At 32.1% G+C, this 12662-nt stretch overlaps 2 protein-coding genes across 2 annotated transcripts in view; one reads left to right on the forward strand and one right to left on the reverse strand.

Annotated features, from left to right (window-relative positions):
• Positions 1 to 12662, forward strand: part of LOC145939405 (uncharacterized) — a 263176-nt gene that overhangs the window by 246416 nt on the left and 4098 nt on the right. Inside the window, exons 8-9 of the mRNA XM_083043688.1 lie at positions 9029 to 9323; positions 9478 to 9513. Of these exons, the coding sequence (XP_082899814.1) occupies positions 9087 to 9323; positions 9478 to 9513 (273 nt within the window). The 5' untranslated portion in view covers positions 9029 to 9086. The remainder of the gene's footprint in view (positions 1 to 9028; positions 9324 to 9477; positions 9514 to 12662) is intronic.
• Positions 6336 to 12662, reverse strand: part of LOC145939403 (zwei Ig domain protein zig-8) — a 44347-nt gene continuing 38020 nt past the window's right edge. Inside the window, exons 3-7 of the mRNA XM_083043679.1 lie at positions 12115 to 12299; positions 11245 to 11458; positions 8435 to 8621; positions 7339 to 7460; positions 6336 to 6665 (exon numbers count right to left, since the gene is read on the reverse strand). Of these exons, the coding sequence (XP_082899805.1) occupies positions 6538 to 6665; positions 7339 to 7460; positions 8435 to 8621; positions 11245 to 11458; positions 12115 to 12299 (836 nt within the window). The 3' untranslated portion in view covers positions 6336 to 6537. The remainder of the gene's footprint in view (positions 6666 to 7338; positions 7461 to 8434; positions 8622 to 11244; positions 11459 to 12114; positions 12300 to 12662) is intronic.

Here is a 12662-nt window from a genome sequence, read left to right on the forward strand (position 1 = left end):
TAGATACCTGTCCTATATGTATAAACATGTGAATATGAGTCGAGTAGATATGGAAATTGGAAAATTTGAATATTGTAATCCGTTACACAAGCCAGTCATGTTACTACTACATTATCACGGGCGTACATATCTAAGTTTCATAATGTATAGAAGTTCCTTCTGAAAGCGACGTGCTTTGGATCGATGCCGGATTACAACGAGTTAAAAAGCATGTTTTCAAGAAATATTATTGATATATGCAGTATAACTTATTCCCTGATATATTAGAGATTAATGAATATCCCGAGAATCGAGTATGATTGATATTGATATTTTACAATTATAAATATATATATATATTTTTAGAAGAAAATTAATATATATTATTATATAATATTTATTAATATATAAATATATTATTATACATTATTATATATTAATTTATTAATAATATACATATATATAATATATTTTCTATAAAATTATTAAATATACATATATAATTTATATATTTATAATATTATTATACATTTATAAAACACAAGTAAAAGTTACAGGCACTGACTGTGACGTTCCACATAAGTATTAAAATGTATAAAAAGCGGATCTCGAGTATATACAGCATCGTTTGCGGTCAGACAAATGTTAACGATCTAGCAACACTCAAAGGGACTTTGCATCGATCGTTACGACTTTGAAACGGCCGTCTTAAGAGCGGACTTCGCGAGCCCTATTAGAATATTCCAGAGATAAGACTCTCAATGACCGTCATTAACTCCCCCGGCGCAGGAAGCCGGATGCAGGAAGTCGCTACCGCAAACTCGGCCGATCGCGTCGATATCAAATCGACCGTCGACCGAAAATCGCGAGTCCACCAGTCGGCGAAGGGAAACATCAAGAGGAAACGCGGTGGTCCTTCACGCGCGAGAACCGCTGATCGCTAGAGGGTGTGTTAGAAACGTGTTGGAAACCGCGCGTTTGAGAGCTCGGAGACTTGTGTGTGAACACGAAGTATCCGCGAATTAAGGATCGCAATCGCCCAGTAGGGTCAGGAAATGAGAAGCCAGAAACTACGAGCTCGGCTGCACCGGTTACTCGGAAAGGGTTTTTGGCGAATTCGCGTGAGATAGGACGATCCTAATAGCGGCGAGTGAAGAGGAAGTCTTTGAAACTCGACGTGCTATAGCAGGGGCAATAAATCAAACGCTTTCTTATTCCTATCCCGAGGCGATGTGCCATATACAAGGGATCTTTTTGCACGTAGAACCGAATCCTCTCCCCTTCTGTGGTCGGAAACCCTACATTCCTTACTCTCCAACTATCTCTTCTCCTTACAGATTCTCGAAGCGCCAATAGTTACATGAAATTAAAACTCAACGTTCTTACACGGGATCGATAGTATTTGATAGCGATGGGGATGAACTCTTCTGTCAACGCATAATTTTTTTTCATTTTTTTATCAACGAGTATCGAGTTTTCGACATATTGCATTGCGATATTTTTTTTTAACAACTGCTAGACAAAATTTCTGTCACATTTTTAACATTTAAAATTGCTTATCCATTCATTGATAGATACAGAAGAAAAAGAATTTTCAAAATTTACTTTAACGAAAGAATGTGATTTATTGTTAAGCTCAAACGCAATGATATTTGATGTGTTTATTCGGCAATTACGTATTTATTCGCATTATGATTATAGCATTAAGTATACGAGATGCAATGGAGAAAAAAGTTAAAGGATTTGGCTCTCTACTATGAGAGAAACGATTTACAAACAGGGGTAATTACATGCGAGCAAGAGAGCGTAATCGTACATTTACAATTGTATATATGTATATGTATCCACCATACGTGAATATCAGTTTCATGTACTAAATCGCATCGCCGGTTCATGTACCACTGTCGAAAAGGGGTACAGTTATTCCCTTGTGGCTGGCGCAGCGATATTCATAATGCAATAATTGTGACTGCTATGCACATTACGAATTGGCTTGTACTGCATAGAATATCGCGCCTAGCGATCTGGCCTCAAATAATTGAGGATTTAATGAGAAAGTGATATAAGCGATAAGTGATAAGAGCAAATGCGCTGTTTCCCATTAATTGAATAATAATTAACGAATCTTTAGAAATATCGATTTTCGAAAGAATTATATTCTCGAAGTGAGAGTACTGTATAAAATCCCTCTTAACAGATATTCTTAAGTATTTCTAGAATAAAAAATTATTTAAAACTAAGAATATATTCTTTCTTGATAAACAAACGGTCGTATGTTTTTTATTTGAATCTTGGATAAAAATTCTTGAGAAAAATAATGTACTTTTTTATTCATATAAAAATAATTTTCATTTTGTCTACATTTTTAAATTAGAAATATTACGATACTCTTTAGAGGATTCTACTCTTAAGACAAGAGAATCCTTTCAACGCCTATTTTAAAATAGAGTATTCTAAATATAAGTGGAAAATTTTTAAAATAAGAATACAATTTTTTCAGTGTTATAATAAAAACATTGAACACTGTAGGTATCTATAATATTGAAAGATATCCGTACTTATGTGTTTCATCAAATATTTTCATTAATATCTATCTTTAGCATTTTGTGATTTTCGTGTATCGATCATATAGAAATAACGATATTCTCATAATTCGTGTTGAAAGAGATTTTCGTTCACGTCGATGACTTGCAAGAAACTTGAATAAACGTCGTCATAAAGAATGCCATAGAGATCGGATGCTTTGGTCCTACGAGTTTACATTGACGCAGAGAAGGAAAGTTGACACCAAAAAACGACGATTAAAATTGCCTGCCGGCGTTGAAATTTATTCTAACCGATCACGCACTAATCCCAGACGTTGAGGAATATTTGAGAGAAAATACAAAACAAGTCTACAAGCGACATTATGACGTAGCTCCTTAGCGGGGACACAGACGTTATTTTGACAAGCAATTTACGAGAGAAAGGACAACAGACAAAGTAAATTGACTGGAGAAAATATTTGCGCAAGATAATTTTACATAAATAGGTAATTGCGCTATAATATAATTTTTTATAGAAAAAAGTGACGAGAATATTGAAAATGGGAATATTAAAAATACTGAAATATACGTATTTTTGCTTTGAAATAAAATATCACAATCTCAAGATAAAATTTACACGGCGACAGAATTTATTTTACTTAGTTTTTATTTATACTATAGTAATATCGAATGACTAGGAATAACAGCAATCATTAATAAGATAAGTTTACACTTTTTTTTTTTTTAAGAAAAGAGTAACAAGAATATTGAAAATGGGAATATTGCAAATATAGAACTATACGTATAAATTTTCACTTTGCAATAAAATATCACAATCTGAAGATACAATAAATAAAATTTACAGAGGGAGGATTAATTTAATTTTATTTCTATTATAAAATACTGTAATAATATCGAATGACTATATGAATAACAGCGCAATAGTGTTGTACTTCTAATCGTTACACTTGAATTAGCCGTGTAAAAAGTTGGAATGAAAGAAATGTAGTTTTTTCTTCCAATAGATTTGTCGTTGCCATTCCAATCATTTTTCTCTGTCTGTGGAAAGCAGTGCGAGGAGAAATTTTAGGTATTCCGACATTGATTTTATCTTCGGTTAAAAGAACTGTTTCCGTCTTGCCGATTGGATTGTTCGACGATTCCTATTGACCAGTGGAATTTAATTATAAGTCGTGCATTTCGGATGCAGATGAGAACTCGGTAGAAAGTTTTATACCAATGTATTCGCTTTAATCCCAATCATTGTTCATTCTGTCTTTCTATTTTACCGCTTGTTATCCGTTTGTTACGATCGACAGGCACAAATAATACATTACTATTAAACTGCTCTATATACAATTCGATATAACTCGCTACTTCTCAGTGGAAAATTACGAAAGATTTAGATCCCAGATATTTTTTAGCGGATTATATTTAAATTCGGCGAGAAAATTCGTGCAAGAAAATTCCTGAGAGATATTGAAATATAATCAGGGACTCGATTCTTGAATTCATTCGCAAGAGAAACGTATACGCAAATTCGGCTCTTACAGAAAAGTTGCAAGTTGATTGGCTATCGCATGGCTTTTAGCCAATCAACTTGCAACTTTTCTGTAAGAGCCGAATTTGCGCATACGTTTCTCTTGCGAATAAATTCAAGAATCGAGCCCCAGAACGTCTACTGTGTTAAATGTGTGTGAATACAATGTGCTACGTAATCGAGCAACCATAAGTCTCTCCTTAGGTCTATTAGTTTGACGTAAATCTGTTTCTTCCGTTAAAAGAGGCGAGTCTAAAATCTGTTGTTAATTTTATAAGCGTAACATATTTTCTAGAGGCAAGAGAGAACCCTTAATGCAGATGAGCGCGGCGCAAAAGTTCCGTGATCGCGCTAGAAATATTCATAAGCCACGAAAAACCATCGGCCAAACGATCGATCGTGGACTAGCGATTTATACGTCGTTATAAAAGTTTATATCTCACCTCGTCGTCGCGATAAATTCCTCGATAACTTTGACGAAGTCGGCTTATGGTCGCTGTGCCGCATGTACATCGTAACATCTTCCTCTCTTCCGACTATCGTCTACAGTCCAACTTTCCCGCCGCGCCCATCATATTTTATAAACATTCTTTTAAGTGGATTTGAAAGGCGCCATTAAGGGTAAGAGGCTAAAAACATGGGCAAAGACAGAGAGAGAGAGAGAGAGAGAGAGAAGAGAGAAAGAGAGGGAGAGGAAAATGTAAGGTAGTATGAGGTTGTCAGATCGACATATACCTCTGTATGTGTGTGTTTTTTTTAATGCCTTGCAATTTATATAGCAAATTGAGAAAAATAAGAAGATAAAACCATCTCGTGTTTGTCATTCATAAATTGTTCTTATATAATTACAATACATAATTAATAAAGAAAGAGAAACGAAATTGCAGCCAATTACCATTTACATAATCAATTTTACGTATGTAGATATATTGTATGTTAAAAATATGCAAAAGAGGGAAAAATAGAGAGAGAGGGAAATGCAAGCTAATATAAAGTCGTGTCTTAGATTAATATATATATATATATATTTTTTTTTATATGCATTGCAATTTATAGCAGATTGAAAAAGTCCATCTCCTAATCCTTTAAAAATTGTTCTTACAGTTACATGCATTACAATACATTAATTGCAGCCATAATTACTGTTTATAGAATTAATTTTACCTACATAGATATATGTTATATGTGTCCGAGGAAATTACTAATTATTTCATAACTAAAATTTCGCGAAAGTTTGTGGTTGTTGCATCTCTTTAAGTTTCTGTTGCAAGACACCTGTTCGGTATACGCTTAACTACGGAAAGAACTTTCATGACTTGCTTGTTTGAGATTTTTCACAGGAAGAGAAAACGTTGCGGATATAAAACGGATGCTCTATATATATAAGAAATAGAACGTTATGGAATTATAACAAAGTATTGGAGATGCACGTGCATCTAAATTAGATGCACATCTGTAATTCGTAGAAAGTTGTGTGTATTCTATATACCATATCTAACTTGATAGACAGATTTTATGGGCCGTATTTTCCTATTAAAATAATATTGATGATGATGGATACCGCTGAAACTTTTAACGCGATACTAACTTTTAACAAGCCACTCTCATTCCTCAAACTTTGTACCGACGCACAACAATGTTTTTATTCTATCATCATCCTTCAATATAACAGATTATCTAGAATGCAAAAATATTTAAAAGGCGACACTATGATATATCGCACGTTGTGAATGCAATAATAATATATCAACAATACTTGTTCACTTAAATTTGATGAATTTAATTCTTTATTTAATAAAATATATATATTTAGGCAGATACATGCGTATATATTAAATATATATTAAATTAATAACAGTAGTAATTACATATATTTTGCCTAAAGCTGATAAAATGGAGATTTCGAAGAATCTAAATTGTTTTCCATTATTGGTAACATGTAATAATCGTAGAGCTTGCAAAGCTTTTGTAAGCTCTATTTACATCAGTTGGTAAAGGAAAGCTTGTGTGTGAGCTTTCAACTTAATCTTTTATCGATAAATTTCTCCCCTATGATATTTAAAAAATTGTATATTAAAAAATCCGGATGACAATATAAAAATATATATGACCATATAGAATTTACAACATAAAACAGGAAACTTGAAACTTATTTAGAAAATAATTTTTTTAATTAAATTTTTCAGGAAAGAGAGAGGTTGACAAGAAATATAATATATATTTTAATATCAATGTTTATTTCATTTATACTCTTATAATACTGACACAGATTTATTCAATAAGAGGTGCATTTATAATATTATTGTATATCAAACAAAAATACATATTGAAATCAATATACGTTGTCGAAGAAGTGAGATTATGAAAGTATCATTGAAATACATATTATACATATAATATTTGATACAAATGTAATTGTGTACGTGTGTGTTTGTGTGTGTGTATGTGTAGTATAATATAAACTTAATATATTGGCAGTTTAAAAAAAATACTTTATACAGAATAACTTCGCCACATGTATAGAAGAAAATTGACAAACACAGCGCAGAATTCAATAATAACTGCGTGATAGTTGATACATGCTGCGTTCCACTGATCATGAACAGCAGCTTGTTTTTCACCTGCAATGAAATTTGATAGATAATAAAATATTAGCCTTTTATCAACGATATCATTATATGTATTTGCGCGTTTGTTGAAATTATATTAAATTAAATGTAACAGTTTTTTTTTCTTATACAATATAATTTTATAATATAATATAAAATCTTATATAATTTCTTAAATAATCTAAAGATTGTACATTTTACAAAAATCACAAACTATTTAGACGTTATATATTTTAACAATATCTATTTAGAAAAAGTAAAAGCACTCATAAAATTGAAAGTAACGTTATTTAACGTTATTTATGTATCTGCTAATTTTATTCGGTCTCCAGTTCGGTAACAGTTTTTTTTTATAAATAATATATAGATAATATTTTACGAAAATCACAAGCTATTTATAGACGTTATATATTTTGAAGATATTTATTTATAGAAAAAGTAAAAGCATACGTAATGTCGAAAGAATATTATTTAACGTTATTTATATATTCGCTTGTGTGTGGTAAATTCTATTTAATTTTATTCTATTTAATTTTATTCGGTACACAGAGTTCGATAACAGATTATTTTAAATAAATAATTTAAGATAATATGGAGATATTTATTTATAGAAAAAGTAAAAGCCTTCGTTATTTAACGTTATTTGTATATTCACTAATTGTGTGGTAAATTTTATTTAATTTACCGTTTAGGACATGAATGTGCACCGCGGTCCTGCTAAATTGGCTTACTGAGCACGTATATTCGCCGCTATCAGTCTTTTTCGCTTGTTCGATATAGAACCTCGTCACCACATCCTCGTTCGATCTGCAAAAAAAACCAGTTACCGAATTATACAGTGTTATACGTTTGTGTGATATATATAATATTAACTTTCGTCTGCGGAATTTCAATAGAAAGAAAAAATGTATTAATATAAATTAATATGAAATATATAATATGAAAATAAAGTTTGTATATAATTTTTAGGTAATTATGTGTATATCTTTATATATAAATAACGTTAAATATATAAATAATGTATACAAGTATGTATATTTTTGAGATGTCTATAACGCAATCAATTAAAGATATAGACACTTAATAAAAATTTTATAGTAATTTTATATACATAATTCGCAATATAGTAAAACAGGGGAATTAATTAATTATTTATATATGCTATGTATACGCGGAATTTCCGAAATGTTGTTTTTCTCTCCTTCAATACTTGTCAAAAGATAAAATTTGATGTTTGTATTCCTTAATACTCTAGTTGCGTGATGACTGTAGGAAACTAAAAGTGTCTAGTAATTTTCTCCTCTCGTGTTAAAAAAAAAGAAAAAAGCTCTTACAATATGTCGATACAAATAATTCTTGAGCATTAATCCAACTGACTTTGACAGTTCGCACTATTTATATGACTCGTAGAAGATAAGACTCACGGAAAAACATCCGTCTCTCTCTCTCTTTCTCTCTAAAAAAGCAAAAGAAAGATGGATTGTCATTGTAAGTCGTCTAGAGAAAGGATCAATCGCGACGATCGTATTTTGCGCAAAGCATACCGTCGCTCGTCAACGCGTACTTATCCCCTACGGGAGGATTTTAGAAGGTAAATGCCCGACGCGTTTACGAGAGAGGATAAGAGCGACGGTATGTACCCGTATGTAGACAATATACGATGCGCATGTACGTATATGCACATATATATATACACGAATGCAAATCGAGATCCAGCCGTATATCCGTCTCCCCCGGAAATCCCCCGTTCGATCCATCGTCACTTTGCGATATATGCTCACCCATTAATGTGATAAACGTTGACGTGATCTGGCAACATTTCGCCATTTTTCCGCCAAACCGGATACGGTACCCTCGAGTCGGGGCAAGATGGTTGGACGACGCACGCCAGCTCGATACCGCTTCCGGTCTTGTAATACCGGTCCCGTAACTCGTGTCTGGCTTCGTCGATGATTCTAATATCCGGCGCTGTAAAGACGGAGACATATCACTGAATAATACCTAATGACAAATAAAAAGCTATGTAAACCTAGCACCCGACTTTTTAAAAATTAATTTTTGAAAACGGAAAATGATAGCATTTCGTTTGTAGTTGTTTGTAGTAACAATAATTTCGTTTGTAGTTTTATCAATTAATAAATAAAAAAAATGTTTTAATGAAATCAGCTGATAACTGTCAAAAATATTATAACATATTATTTAAAACATTATTTTAATTTTTATATTATTTTAAAAATTAATTAACAAATTAACGTTTTAATCAGCTGATTTCTATCAAAAAATATTAATAAATTAAAAATTTGCTAATTAAATTTTAAAATAATATGTTATAAAAATTAAAATAGTAATATTTTATTTCATTTTATTTGTTACAGGTAGTATTGCTGATAGCTGCGCGTGAGTTTGATTGCGAGATTCTCGAGTATCGAACAAATGTTGATTCGTGCGATTATAGTTTTCGCATCGTTATTTCTCATTGTGCAATGTACGCGAAATACGCGTGCGATTCACGCGTCGCGTCGGGAGTGCCGTATAAAGTTTCGCGTGTCGGGAGTGCCGTGTAAAGTGTCGGGCGATCGTAATTATTCGTGTTTTCGTGAGTGCTACCATGGACCAAGAGAGGAGGAGGAGGCCCGGGGAGGCATCGGGCGACAGCGAGGCAACTGTAAGGTATGCAAAATACTTAAAAACATTTCTTTCTAAACTGCATCAAGATATTCGACCGTTTCCAGACTTTCAAAACACCCTGTACACACATATACACCCTTCCCCCCCCCCCCACACACATACATGTATATACATAATTTGAATATTTTGTTTTCAGATCAATGTGCTGTGGACTACAACTCCGCTCGTATCGGTGAGTGAGAAATTATTTATTTTGATCGAGTTGAAAATATTATAACATCCCTTTCTAATAAAGGCATTAAATCCAATCTCGCAAGTATTGTTGCATTTTTTCCGCGATGCTATATAATATAATACACAATACATTAATTTTAATAGAACAAATAATTAAAATAATTTATTAATAAATAAAATATTTTTTTCGATATTAAATATCACGAATTTCATTCTGACGATAAGTGAAACAATTTTCGGCAGGGAAAATTTTTCTCGCCGTCAGTTTCTTACATGCTCGCGTTTAAAACATTTACATAATCAGCATCCACATTTCGTAATTAAAAATCGTAAAAAGATGCAACTGAAAAAATTATCGTGAGTATCACGCACGGGGCGAGATTGGTATGCGCAGACGTATTTGCAGATGCGAGTAAAATAAGATAAAATAAAGTCGCCATTGTGTACAATGAGACGTACTACGTGATACAACTACTGCGGCTGCGGTTTATTTCCGCTTGCCGGAACACCGCAAGATCTTCTCACGGTAATTGAATCTTTACGGGGACGGAATTTAAATTCGCGACACTGTCTTCTCCCCCTCCTTGCCCCCCTTAGATGAGCCGCAACACACAGTCGACAATTCGTCGACATATAATTCAGATTTGTGCTCTTGAAATGGAAAACAATGCATGCATCTCTCGCACAGCCACCGACGTTGCCGGATTACGCCGATGCTCTGTAATATATCACTCAAAAGTATTTGGAGGATATACAGTATTTGGTAGAATTCGGGCCGAAGTTATATGTGAAAAGTGTAACCCCGTTTATAAACCGCTAGAATTCTATATAATTTAGTGCGGTAACTAAAGCAGTGCCTCCGCATTGGTAAGCTTCGGGGGATATAGTCAAGACGATAAAATAAAAAAATTTGAAAAAAATAAAAAAAGAAAGGGCTGCAAAATGTTGAGCTTGCAAAATAATGAAATATCTCAATTTTGCAAAATAAGTTTTTTTCGTAAATAAAAAGAACCTCTAAATTAAATTACCGAATATATAATTTAAAAAATCTATATATGTATATCTATATAAACTTCTCGCTAAATTATTCTCCTACACAAATCGTATATTAAAAAATAAATAATATATAATATATTAAAACTCATTACATATTATATATAAAAAAATTCATAATATCTTTTTTTATTCAAAATACTAATTTCCGATTATGTTTAATTAAGTAATATTTGCGTCATCGTAGTTTACATTCATATTAATATATACTGATTTGTTCAAATTATATTATTTAATTGTTGTTATGCAAATATTACTAAATATTTCGCGAGTGCACAATAAATGATCTCGAGTCGCTTTTGCGAATCATAGCTGACAAAAATAGACAATTAATCAATAAATCGAAGAAATTTCTGTGTAAAAAAGACAGCGAGCTGTATTGCTTATAAATGAGAATGAAGTGCATTATATGAGCATTAAATAAAGTTTCGGCAAAGTATATCTCTTCTCACGTTTGCATGAGATTTGAAGTTGTCATATATGTATATATATATTGTATATGCAACACGCGTTGTGGCATTTTCCTTATTATTGACGCGACGTGCTCGTACATTGATTAAATCACTTCTGTATCTATATATAATATTATAGGTATAATTTTGTGTGTGTGTGTACTTGGCCGGAATATTTTGTCCCTCCCCCTTTTTTATTTCCACATAAAAGCACATGGTATTACCAAGAACAGTGACGTTCGTGACCAGCATCCTTGGTGGATGCGTATTCACTTGACAGACGTATACTCCGTGATCTTCCCTCCGCACACCGGAGATGGCCAATCTCCAATTGTTTGGATACTGGAAGCTTACGCTGTACCTCGAATCCGATATGTGGGTAGTATTACCAAGAGTTAGGAGCGATGCCCACTCGGTGTTCCGTCGTAGCCACATAACCTGCAGAATTCGATATTTATTGATCACATTTCAATTGATAATTATACGCGGCGCAAAATAAGTGATTATGGTTGATATTTGTCAGGCAGAATAAGTAGTAGTACTCGAGATAAGTAAAACAACTGTTGTACAAGAGCCGCAGCATACATTAGAGCAATAAAGACCAAATTTAAATTATATATATTTTATATATAATATAAATTTGGTGAGTTATATATAGAAATCTATTAATTACGGTAGATGTTTATTAGACAGAATAAGTAGTAGAGCTAGAGACAAGTGAAACAGCTGTACAAGAGCCACAGCATAGCGGTGAAGACCGAATATAAGTTATATATATTTATTAATTATAAATATATTTATAGTTATATTTTATATATATAACTCTTATATATATAACATAAATTATATAATATATATATATATATATATATATATATTATATATATTGAAAGACATATATTAATATAATATGTCTCTCAATATATTCTGTACTTATATATATATATATATATATATATATATATATAAATATATTATTTATATAAGTTATATGTATATATACATATATTTAAATATATTACGATGTCGCTCTCTATCATCACTCAAAATAGCATTAATCGAATCGCAGATAATTCGATAATATGATTATGCACCTTTTTTCCGGAAAGCATCGCGACGCGACAATCAAGAAGAGCGGTTGCACCAAGATGTAACGCCACATTTTGCGGGCTATTGATACCCTGGCCATCTGCATTCTCGAAATACGGATCCCAGTCTGTGACACGGTGATGCCTCAAACGCGGAATTCGTAGAGGAGGCAGATTGGCTATTATCTCCTCTGAAACAAATCGTTAAACGAATCTCATTAGATTAATCCTCCTCATTTCTAAATTATATAGTCAATGAAATCTTTTTCTCTGATGCATCGATATAGTATTAACGTTATAATCTTTACATTTTAACATTAATATTTATGTCATCACGCATATACAGGGTAGTACATTTTAATATCTTATCTTAAATATCTTTTTTCCTACGCCTTTTAAAAGAAAATATTTTGAACAAGTTATCTAAAGAGATATAAGACAACGATATCAAACGAGATCAATTTGTTTACAAATGATTTTCGAGATATTCATTAATCATCACTTTTTTTTAATAAAAATCAATTTTTTCTAAACAAAAATTATAAGTCTTGTCG

The sequence above is a fragment of the Prenolepis imparis genome, unplaced genomic scaffold, assembly GCF_030444845.1.
Source record: "Prenolepis imparis isolate NDT839.2.m4 unplaced genomic scaffold, iyPreImpa1.0 SCAF_8, whole genome shotgun sequence".
NCBI lineage: Eukaryota > Metazoa > Arthropoda > Insecta > Hymenoptera > Formicidae > Prenolepis > Prenolepis imparis.